Source organism: Chelon labrosus, assembly GCF_963514085.1.
Source record: "Chelon labrosus genome assembly, chromosome: 18".
NCBI classification, from domain to species: Eukaryota; Metazoa; Chordata; class Actinopteri; order Mugiliformes; family Mugilidae; genus Chelon; species Chelon labrosus.
The window spans coordinates 4895839-4908535 of NC_140351.1; the positions used below are offsets into that span (position 1 = coordinate 4895839).

The 12697-nt window shown below is 45.4% G+C and overlaps 1 protein-coding gene across 2 annotated transcripts in view; it reads left to right on the forward strand.

The window, feature by feature from the left end:
* The window catches only part of mpp7a (MAGUK p55 scaffold protein 7a), a 142241-nt gene that overhangs the window by 73273 nt on the left and 56271 nt on the right, over positions 1–12697 (forward strand). For both annotated transcript variants that reach the window (XM_084566174.1, XM_084566173.1), the window contains 2 exons: positions 563–643; positions 8188–8319. In XM_084566174.1, coding sequence (XP_084422300.1) covers positions 563–643; positions 8188–8319 — 213 coding nt within the window. The remainder of the gene's footprint in view (positions 1–562; positions 644–8187; positions 8320–12697) is intronic.

Below are 12697 nucleotides of genomic sequence, written 5' to 3' on the forward strand. Positions count from 1 at the left end.
CTGGTGTAATGATGGAAAGGATGAATTATTATAAAGAGGTCGAATTGTCTGGCCTTACTGTTGACTGAACACGGTTTGAGTCAGGTTAGATGAGGCCAGAAGAATATGAATTAGACTTCCCGATAAACTCTTGGCAGCTGTGGCTGTTTGATCGCTGGACTAATCTAGGTAGAGAAAGATAAAGAGGCAGCATTGCTGGGATTGCTGAGACTGAATACATCATGAAAAGACTCTCATCCTCATCCTCTCCTTTCCAAATAAAAAAAAAGAAAAAACATATTTGGCAAAGCCTCCTTGAGCACAGACCCTCTGCTTGGCATGACCGTTGCTTTCTATCAATGCATGCAATGAGACAAGGCTGAACTATGAATCATTATAAATCAAACCTATTCCAGTAGTATTTATGGCAGAACTGCCGGTGACCTCTTTCCTGAAGTATAAATCCAGCTAAAGCTATTATCAGTTCATTCCTTAAAAAAGAAAAGCAACTATTCCTATCAGAATTGTTAATAGCTCGTTCCTTTGTGAATGCTTTTTGTGTAAGCGTTCTTTCTCGTTTCAGTTGTCCAAGGAGCTGGAAGGGAAAACGAGCAATGGAGAAATCCAAGAACTGCTGAAAATACTGGAAAAAACCTACGTTAAGGTGAGTTTGGCTCCTTTTTTCTTCTTTTACGGTAATTAGACAAACTCTAATCGCACATTCTCAGCAAAACATCCGGCGGACCGTGTAGCAGCGACATTAAAGCGCACACAAAGACCCGGGGCCCTTTCCTCGTCGCCTTTGGCTGCAGCCGCTGTCCTCGTTAGCCCGATTCAGACAGCTCGAAAATAAATTTACACGTTTTTATTTTCTAACGCTTAACTCCGGCCATCCATCAGGCCCCTCCAGGTGTCTCGGCCAGACAGAGCTGCCTCCGCGCAAGACGCAATACGCGCAGAGTTGGACGGGTTCATTTTTTAATGCGCTGTCGTCATGCTTATTTGGCCTATGCCAGAAACAACAGCTCGCTATGAACCCCCCCCCCCCTTCCACCGCAGTACACACACATCCACAGTGCATACAAATATTCAATAACTCTCGGTGTCAAACAGCAGTGTAGTGAAGAGACGGCTTCCCAGATGGATCAGGCCCAGAAGTGGATTGTTGATTGTCTGCGCTAGTGATGATGATTCATTCTTTAAATACTGCCAATACAACTATATCAACCGGTTAAAGGACATAAAAACCACTACACGAAGGTACAGATGCACGTAGCTTAGAGAAGCATGACAAAATAAGTTCAAGTGTCATCTGCAATCAAAACATACAATCACACTTACAGCTACATTGGAGGAACACTCACCTCTGACGCAGAACCACTGTCCCGGAGACAAACGGCTCTAATCTGTCAGGGCTTCTCTCTCCTACTTTGCTTCACGGGGACATTGTGATCTCTTTTGTCCTTGCCAGCCCCAAAAAGTAAAATGCGGCGGCGAGTCGTCGGCGCGCTCGCCGCGAGACAGAAAACCCCGCGTTTATTATTTTAATAATAACGCTCACGGCGGAGGAATTTGGCGTGGCAGAGAGGTCGATCCGTCAGAGCGCAGCTTTGCGAAGGTCATCGATCAGCTGACGAGGTGGAGGCAGGGGATGGGAACCGGGGCCAGGTGCGCAGCCTCCAAGGTTTTAAGTGTCAGAAATCATCCCGTCCTCTTTCGGTTGCTGTAAAATGTGATATTTTTAGATGTGTCTGGGTGACATTTATATCGCCAGCGGGCCGTGGAGCTAGATTTTTTAGATTTCTTTTGGCTTTGACAGTCCCGGCTCTCTCTGCAGCTTTAAAGCCACAGCCACAGGAGGTGAATAGCTTCAGGTAGAGGTGTAATCCTGGAGTATAATCCAGGAAGTTGAGTTAAGTTTGAGATGTGTAGATGAGTTATATACTGTGTATAGTTTGATTAGGATTTAAGATAACAACACTTAAGCGACAAGGAAGGATTTGATAACCGCAGAACATTATGTTAAAGTTAGTCTTATCCTTTGACTTACATCCTGGACATTTTGACTACCTGTGTTCACACCTTGCATTTAAACGTGCGTCCCCAACCAGCACTTGAGAGCTGATCTCAGTTTTTCACAACTGTCTCTAAAGGATCTTTACCTACTGCTGTTTCAGAACCAAGAACAGAGCTGTTTGTGCGTTATTATAGTTATTATTTATTAATTGATCTCCGCCCTGCGTCCCTGACCGCTTCCAAACGTGGTCAGAGATCACACCTGGACTTTAAGCTGTTCACTTGTAATCCGATTCCCTAGGCTGGACGTTAGTCTCAAGGTCTGAGGTAAAACTTCATGAGATGTTACTGTGTGCATCTACAGGTGGAAGGAGCTTGAAACCTTCAACCTGAGAGTGCAGCCTAATCATATCGGATTACTTTCACTCATCAGATTAAATTACCAAATGGGAAATCCCATCTATTAACAAGAACAAGTGGATTTAAACCTATAATGAAATGACCTCTTATGGCAGTTTGTGTTAAAACAAAGTGAACGTAACCTCTGCCGTAGTAAATCCTGTTTTCTGGCCTGTCCCATCGGCTCAAGAAGAGCCTCAACAACATTTAATTGTTTTCCCTCGGCCTGTTTGCTTTCTCTACTCGCTCCTGTCACTGTGCTCTCCCACCACCTCCAAACACCGACCTCAGCTCCAGTGCAGAACGAGGTCGGCCAAAACAATTCCACACCAAACAATGGAAAATATTCGGCTACTGCTTCCTCTACTGCCGGCCGGTGCACCTTGGCAGGCAGCTCGGCAGCAGAAGCCAAGGGAGACAACCTACAGTGCAAATGGCATTTTATCACTGAGGCGGGATTACGGCCAGCTATTTTTGAAATATTACGTGGCGCTGAGATGCCACAAAAAAAAAAAAAGAAATATATTCGAACACATCCAAGCGCTCCTCGAACCTGCTCATTTAGGCCTCGATGTGCTGCGCTACAAGTGCCTCTTTTCTTTTGGAGAGCGATCCAAGCAGCTGTCAGTGCTCTGTTCAAACAGAGGTGGACTCCAACATCCTGCATCTTGACATGCGGCGGGTTCTTACATTCAGTATATCTTCATTTACATCACAGTATGTTCCCCTAATGATGTGGTTGAAAACAATAATGCCAAACATCTCCTTTTCTTTTTTTTTTTTTGTGGTCACATCTGAAGTTGTCAAGTTGACCGATTGGCGTCCAACGCACACTTCCAAACCTCTTGTGTGTTGGTAGAAGTCCATCACCGTGTTATTGAGCGCCTGGGCTCTAAGCCGCCTGGCTAAACGCTCCTGCTGGCTACATCTGGAACATTCGGTCAACAATAGATTAGTTCCAGCGTCTCGGTTTTGAAAGGTTAGAGCTTTGACTGCACCATATTAAGGTGTGCAGGCATTTTCTTGACATTGTTTCTCAAAAGTTAAGCAACATGTGGACTTCAGAAATCAAGTATTAAAACTTGTCTCTCTCTCTCTCTGTCCGTGTCTTTCTGTCTCCATCTGTCCTCCAGGGCACTTGATACCGTACCAGCCAGGCCCGGTGTAAATCACGGGGGCTGCTGGTGTAAAACACAAGCAGATGGCTGCTGCCTTTGAATGGCGTCTCTGTGCGATAGTAACTGTATCACTCTTAATTATGGCTGAAATGATCCATTCCAAGGGTGGGGATATAAATCAGGCTCTTTTAAAACTCCCCTCTCTCCTTCTCTTCCCTTCTCTTTCCCTTTTTTTTTTTTTTTTTTGCCGCAGACTTTCTCTCTTTTTTTTTTTTTTTTTACGATTTACACATGAGAAAACAACTTTCACCCGTATTAGCCCCCCTCAGCTAGACTAATATTGACGGTGATGAAAGTGCCAATTATGATGGCCGCCTGTTTCCTCCTGCGTCTGTTGCCCGGGTTTGTGAACGCACGCTTTGCAGGTTGCATTCGACTCGGGGGCAGAAGCGCGCGCTAAGGTTCAAGGCTTACGGAAGGTGGGCGTGAAAGTCGTACCCCGGCTGGGCCTGCGGCGGTGCCTCCGGGGTAGAGCGTTCACAGCGGGGTCCCTCCCCGCCTTAGTCGCCTTGCACCAATCCTGCGCCGCCGGCTGAAAAACGAGCGGGCCCAGCGACAGGGCCGGGGGCTTTAATGAGAGGCCAATGCCAGGAATGTACAGGCAGGTTTATTTAGTCAAGCTCAGTGATCTGTTTTTCTAGGATCCCTATTATGCCTAATGAACACAAACACACGAACCGAGAAAGAGCGGGATGCCTGGAAAACAAGGGTTTGGTTTTGCCTCTCTCTTTCCACACTCGCTCTCCTTTCCCCTTTTCCTCTTCAGGCTTCAGCTGCAGGGCCTTTACAAGGATATAACTCTAGATTCGATTAGGACGCTAATACACCAACACCGAGGCATAACAAGACCCGCTGACTCATATCAGCCCAGGAAGAAAGTTTCCAAGCCGTGCGTGTGTGTGTGTGTGTTAAACATTTGTACCTGTGTAGCTGTACTCCCGTGTCAACGGTCACCAGCCAGGGCATGTACCATGTGCTACCTATTAGCTTGCAGCTGTTGTTTCTGCTTCCTAGAGAGTTTTTACAAGGAATTAGCAGTGGCTCTGTTACGGGTTGTTAGGCACGGCCGTAGGGGAGGATGTGGCGGCGGGGTCCGATGCCAGATTCGAGGAAGTGCCATCAATGAGAGGACGCTCGCAGGTCATGATATTAGGCCTGATGGATAGGGTTCAGAGGAAACAGAAACTGCCAGGTTAGTGGGGGAAAGGTTGAGCTCAGAGGGTTCTCCCAACGTTTATCACTGCAACAACCGAGTTCCCTCTTGTCTAAAACTGATTGAACACAAATCGTTCGCGTTCGACAAGCTGGATCTAGCGTATGAGTGACACGTGTGCTCAGTTTTAGTTGGGTTGAGTTGTGCTGGTTAACGTCGGAGAGAGGGAGAACGTCAGGGAGACATGACTAAGAGTGGCAGCAACACCGTGTCAGCTAGAATTAAGATAAAATCAGAGACTTGGATAACATAGAAATGCTCAGGTAGAACATTTGCAAACACACACAGGACTCAACCGATTTCACACAAGTTTGAGATTAGACTGAAGGTTGTTCCATGCAGCAGGAGCAGAAAACCTAGAAGCTGTCTTTCCCAGTTCAGTCGTACCCTAGGAAGCACAGTACCACAATATGTAGGAATCATGTCAAGAATGGATTTGTAAATACAAATATACCAGTGACTAAGGTACATAAAGCAGCCCAGTTCAATAGTGAGTAAGTTCTGAGTAAGAGATCCACAGTTTGTGATGAATTTCAGAGCCCCATGATAAATTAGATTTAAGTAGAAATGGGAGTGTTAAACGTGCGATGTGAAAAACACGTCAAAACAGTTATTGATTCTTTTGAAAGACGAATTCTTCACAGTGTCTACTAAGCACGGTACTTCTGCTTCTCGGGCACCGGGCCCACATGGTCGTCACCCCGCTGAGAGGCTGATAGACGCCTGGCTGACCCTCGTGTTTTTGCAGCCGAGATCAGGTGACTGACAGTCAAACACCATAAAGAGAGCCACGATACCACATGTAGTCAACCTCAAACTATTAAAAAAAACAAAACAGGTTCGCTGTCACGCCACTGGCTGAATTTACCCAAAGGATATTTTTGGAATTTGTTACGATGCCAAATTAAAATAATATTTTTGTACTCCTTGTGGGTGGAAAAAAACTAAGGAAAATAAGAAAAAGAGTATTAAACTGGTCTTTGTTGGCGCAACATTACTGATCTCATCACATTATATAGGAAGCTGCAACTGCTCTTCATCCAGTCCTTGTCTAGCACAGGTTTCCCCATCCAGTTTTCATCTATTGTCCTCATCTGCAAACAGTTTTGGTTTCTAGTTTTCCAAGAGAACGTTTCGATACCATAATGACAAGCATCCCCTGAAATGTAATACAGCACAAACTGTATGTTTATGTACGCAAGCAGATGAAAACCAGGAACACACTGTTAGCCCTGTTCTGAGAAATGAACAAACTAATGCTGGGAGGATTTGCGTGAAAAATGCATGAACGATAACAGTGGAGATGACCAAACAAGAAGAAGAAGGGAAGATTAATGGCATTTGAAAGAAGTTTGGACGAGAGAAACGAGCGTTTTAGGGAGGAAAGATGAGCAAGAGAAAAATATGGAATTAAATGTGGGCTCTGCTGGGGATTTGAGTCAGTTTTTATTTATTTTTGCACCGGCCTGTACCTTTCCACTGGGTTAGTTTGTGACCTGGAACCTTGTTTAGGGTTAGTATCAATGTTAGGGTTAGGAAATTCAAGTGCATTGCCAATTGGACATCCCTTTTTAGCTGTGGCCATTGCTTTTATATTTATACCCACCAGTTGAAGAGGAAACACAGTTAGATGATGAGACAGGAAGTTTACAGGAAGATAAAAGTTTATCTAAACCACTTAACTCAGTGATGGATATTTACAAAATTCTTTCATTATTAAGTCAGTCTTATTAATCTTATTAAGCATGTGTCATTAACTGTTAACTGATGTCCTGGCTTCTTTCTGGTGGTGTTGAAATACTCCTAGATTAACTTTATGTCTGCATTAAGTATTGTACAGTTCAGACATGATAGGAAAGTAGAGGAATGATCAGCCACAACATTAAAACCACTGACTGGAGACGTTAATAACATTTAAACCATCTTGTGACAATTCAGTGTTCTGCTGGGAAACGTTTGGACCTGGCATTCATTGGTGTGGATGTTACTTAGACATGGAGCACCCACCCAGACCAGACCAGGGACCCCCACCCCATAGCAATGACACTCCTTGATAGCAGCAGCCATACCCAGCAGGATGCAGCCACAAAAACACTTTAGGAACAACTCAAAAAAACATGAAGAACAGCACAAGGTGTTGACCTGGCCTCCAAATTAACTAGATCCAAAACTGATCAAGTGTCTGTGGGATGATCCCCTTAACCCATATGACCCAATGACCCCCACTAACAAAACATCATGAGTCCCAACTGTTTTGGAGGCACAAGGGAGACTTACACAATATTTGGTCATAATGTTACGCCTGATCGGTGAACATTAGAAGGTCTTTGTGGGTGATCGTTGCACCTTCATTCTCCAGGCCTGCAACTTGAGTACAGTGTTATAAATATAGACAGGATTCGTGGCTAAAACTACAAAAGGCCTCGAGTTGGACTCAGCTGGAATAATTTTCTTTTATGGTTGCAGTCATGGGAGGATAAATTGAACAACGTCTTCACAGGTATACATGATACAAAGTCTGTGTGTATGTTGGTCAGCTTGCCTCTCTCTGTGGATCCTGGACACAGAGCTCCAGTTGTGTCTCCTCCTCTCATCTGCTCCCAGTTAGCAACATCTTGAATGCTGTAGTGCAGCATGCTCCCATGTCATAAAACACACTGCTCCTCTTCTCACCATATCCTTCTCTCTCTCACTCTCTCTCTCTCTCTCTCTCTCTCCCCCCTTTGTCTGGCACATGGGGTGGAAGATGTTTTTCTCACTTTTCTCTCCCCTCCTCGACCACGGAAAAAGCAGCACGCGTCCAGCTGCATCTCGGTCCGGACACGCAGTCGTTAAATAGTTTGAAAAATGAGCGTCTCAATGGCATCATTCTTGTCTGCGTCCCGTCTCTTTTTATGTCTGCTCGTGAACGTGTGAAATATCTGAGGCGGCCGAGAACTTCATTACTTTGAGCTCGCCGCCGCGCAGCGCAGAACATCGCTTCCCTCAGTGTTCACCAGCTTGCTCTGGAAAACCGCCGGTTCTGAAGACCTCGGCCGAGGTTGCCCTCCCGCCCTTCCACTTTCAGCTCCCTGTGAGCAATGGTCCAGGGCGAGAGCTGGTTGCCTTTAATCAGGGAGATGTATGGAGGGCGAGCGTGGACCTAATGACAATTAACGCATGCAGCTACAAGTTCTGGCTCTGACCAGGTTCAAATCCATCACCCAGAACCTGAGGGAGACTCCCCAATTCATAACCATCCTCCCTGCAGTCTGCATTTTCTCTGTCCTGCACAAAGAAACCAAATGATTGATTGAACTTTTAACAGCATGCATTGCTCTACTTTATTCAGCTAATTGGGCCGAGGTTAAGCTGAGGCCCTTATGTTTTGACTGATTGTTCTTATTGTTCTCCTTCTTCTAGAGCCTTCTGTCCGTCCACGACACAGTTGCCCAGAAGAGTTACGACCCTGAACTACCTCCACTGCCCGATGACATAAGTGACAACGAGGATTCTGTGAAAATAATAAGACTGGTCAAAAACAAGGAGCCTCTCGTAAGTACCGTTAACAGTCATCTTCTGAGTGTATTTACAGTGTCCAGAAGCTTCTAGAAGTCTGAAAGATGGTTTTTGAGGATATTAACAGAAGGTGAAGTCATCTACTGTGGTTGGTAACATCTCAGTATGAGATCAGGGAACACCACACAGTTCAATGTTCTGCTGGAAAACTTCTGGACCTGGCATTCATTGGTGTGGATGTTACTGAGACATTTAGCACCCACCTAAACCAGACCAGACACCCCCACCCCATAGCAATGACACTCGTTGAAGGCAGCAGCCATCCCCAGCAGGATGCAGCCCTCAAACGCTTCAGGAACAACTCAAAAAAACATGAAGAACAGCACAAGGTGTTGACCCGGCCTCCAAATTCACTAGATCCCAAACTGATCCACAGAGGATCCTCCCCTCAACCCATAGGAACCAAAGGCCAGACACCACAGGTCACCCTCAGAAGGCCCATGTCCATTCTCTGATAAGTCACAACTGTTTTGGAGGCCTACACAATATTAGGAAGATGGTCCTAATGTTATGCCTGATTGGCGTATATCCCCAACATAAATGTTATGGTGAACATATTTTTGCTGTTATCTAGGCTTTGTTTGCTAACTCCTGAATATCCAACTTCCTACCTCTCGTATCAAAGCAGTATTCACACCATACCATAAGCCAAGCCAATACCATACATGCTTTTGAGGTACTTCCCTGTGGGAATCCAACCCACAACCTTGAAGTTGTAAGCACACCAAAACCAACCACAATTACCCAGCTCTTGGCCATGAGTATTTTCAGCCAGTCTAGGCTCGGTGTCTGTGAACGGCTTCCTCGTCTATCCCGGTCAGCGTTGCTCTCTCATTGTGACATGCCTCTCTTGTCCATCTCACCGTCCCAGACGTCAACAACCACCCATATGCCTCAGCCTCCGGCCCCAACTGTACTTCTTGGCCCTGCATTCTTGTTGTCACTCCACCCCTCGACATCCTGGGTGTCTGCCTCGTCTGATGGCTGCCATTCCAAGCATTCCCCCTGGCCTTTGCTGTGATTCCCCCAACTTTATAAACGTGACCTCAATGTCCTGCAACACATAAACACTCCTCAACACATGGCCTGTCAAGGACCTTCATCCGTCTTCGCAGCACTTTGTTGCGTGCCGAAGCCCTGCCCATCTTTGATCTTTGCCGGACATGCCCTGGCCCCGACCAGCTCTATTTTCACATTGTGGTTTTCACCCTGACCACCATCTTGGCTCCAGGCCGGCGCACTCCTCTCACCACACCCTGGGGGAAGGAGAACACACCTAAGCCATTTTTGGGTCCCTGCCTGTTGCATGTTCCTCAAGCGCTGCTAAAACGTAATAATGTGGCTTGGAGGAATTCTCGCTTTCTCTCTCGCAACGCACATTGTCGCGAGCACTTCCTGCCCCGGGCCTCTCTTGAGCATGATGTTGGATCACATTCCCTGAAACCATAATGTGATTTACACCCGGCCCGGTCAGCGTAACCATCTAGCTGGTGTTATTCCATTACACAACGTGATGCTTTTTTGTCTTAAGTGATTTGGCTTCTGAGAACATCTGAAACACACATTTACAACGTGTGATATTGTGCATTACTGCACAACGCCGAAGGCGTTAATTATGTAGAATATACAGTATTTTTGCAGTTTTAGTTTATAGGCCGAGGGTGCGTTTTGGTCATTGTGTTTTTCAAAGTGGCTGTATCCAAAAAGAGAAGGTGCTGTGCCTCCAGTGTTTTTATGGGTCAACACTAGGTCAGTTTTATAAATACTCCTTTAATTTAAAAGAGGTTTCATTCGATGTGGCTCTTTAAATTTGACATTTCCACAGCATCGCCGCAATATTCTTGCAGTGGCAGCTCAGTTTTCTGCCATTATATTTAATTATGTTCACTCCCTACGGGCTTTGAGGCAAAACAGGCTACGCAGTAAGATTTATAGCAGGAAAGCAGGTCATTACTGTTTAACCCTCCCACTTGTTTTAGATAAAAACACTTTTCATAAATCAAAATAATAATAACAGTACTTGAATATGCCATTGCAATTAATGCCACGGCAGCGAGGGAATCAAAATCGAGCTCTGCGATGTCTTCATACTCACTGGAGTCGGATGCTGCCAAGCTGTGCCCTAAGGACCCACAGGGATCAGTTACTGCCCATAATCTCCTACGGCTATAATTTAGGCCTGACCATGGTGTGGACAACAGCGGGATTGTACTGCAGGGCACACTGTTCGTGTGAATGCATGAAAGAAAACTTGGTTTGCTGCTGTTGTGGTGAGAAGAAATGATGGTTTTTTGTATTTGTTCTGCGGGCGCAAAGAAAAAAGGGCCACTTGAGCCACCTTCGAAAATTACAACGAGGCTCTGACAGCGTCTTCCATCATGTTGTACGGTCAGACCTAGGACTCCGCTCCGTCCTGAGACCCGCGAGGAATTAATTTGTCCCGAGAGAGTAAGACTTGCATTCATCAAACGGTTCCTTTGGGAACGGAGCAAAGGGCTGGATCAGTTTTTCTAGGAAAAGCTATTTTATCAAAGGTACTAGGTACTCCTGTGTAGCTACTAGGGGTTGCAGGAAATCAGACTTTTTAAAGTTGACTGTTACCGACTAATCACTGTTGACATTGCTATTAAAAACACGGTAGAAAGCAATGCTTTGAAACAATGAAATCTATATTCTTGACCTGAATACATATGCTGAGAACAGACAGCTCATGTGCTACATACTGTGAGCTGCGGATATGTATAGCCTGTATAAAAACATGTAGCAACTCAGCACCATCAGTAGCATTTAATAGTACTCCGCATGCGGTATTTCTCTGAAGCCTTCTCCGCAGCTAAAGGTGTAATAACTTTATCAAATAGTTGATGTGCAGCCTCCTTCTCTCATTTACCACAGGACGTTTGGTGAAGTTGTTAACTGACTGCTGTCCAGACGATTTGGACCGTTCCTCTGCTAGCGTTAGCGGATGCTAGTTGTATTTCAGGACTGACTTACATATTCTGCATGTCACGGTAGTATGGGCTTCATCTTTAGTGAAGTATTTCCACACACTTGATGAACCGCTGCTAGTTTGCTGCAACGACCCACTGGCCTCCACACCTGTCTTCTGGAGGCGGCCATGTTGTTATTGTCACGTGATCAGTTACGGCATTAGTCGACTCGTCCGTACAACCTCTAGTAGCTACAGTCTTTTTATCTTATTATCTTGTTTTTATAGGACCCATACAAGAAAGAAGAAGAAAAAAGTGTGAATTAAAGAATGTTGTTTACTCTGTTTCATACCTTTTTAAACACTGACATACAATCAAAAGTTGGCCCTTGGCGCAAGTGTCAAATAACCCTCCTAAAAGGTTTCATATTACTTTGTGGAGGTTCTCAGTTTTTGAATTGGACAGTGAATGCTTCTACCCATCCACCTCCGGCCCCTTGACTGTCATCCTGTACGTCTGCAAAGTGGAACTGACCCTAATGAACAGTTAAATCTCACATCGAGGAAGCAGGCCAGCAGGTCCGGTGTGCGTGGTGAAATCACAGCCACTCCAGCAACCAATAAAAAACCCTCTAATTGTGCAGGGTCCACATTTCACTGCCGCACCAAATTGATTTGGATGTGCCCTTTAACTCGCAATTTCACATAATCAGCCTGAAATTCTCAAACTTGACATCATAACAACGGGGTTGTACAATATCTCATTTCCTTTCCGTCTCGCCTTACTTAGCGCTCTTTTATTTTCTGTTTCACTTTTCGTCTCACTTCCTCTCGTCGTACGGTTCTGGGCGATCCCGGCGGCGGGGCTGCAGTTAGCACGCAGGCCTCGTTCCTTGTGATTCATCCATTAAGTTAATTGTGATTAGTTGAGAGGATTGTGTTCAGTAGCTCTGATTAATTGCTATCGTTTCTCAGAGCGTGACTTCATGCCACATTTCAGTGAAACTGCAAAAACTCTATCTTCCAGGACAACGTCACGTTCTTCTTATTTGTTATTTTTCTTTCTTCTTCTTCTTCTTCTTTTTCTTCTTCTTCTCCCTTTTTTTCTGTCGTACTCCCTGCTCTCCCGCTGCTCTCCCAAACGGCCTGATTTATTAGCTCGAGCGTCGGGACAATGAAATAATTGGCTTTGGAGAGCGGCGTCCGCAAACATGTGCGCGCATGCAGATACATCAACTGAACCGTCTTTCTATTGAAAGAATGTGTTATTTTGGATAAGGTTCCCGAACGGTTTGGATGGGGGTCTAAATTGGAGCACTGAGAGGGTTGCGTCAGGGCCGAGTATGCGGTGGTGGTGGTGGTGGTGGTGTAACTGATTTACTTGGGAAGTTTGCCTCTGGTGATAAAGGGCTTCGGTGTAGACTG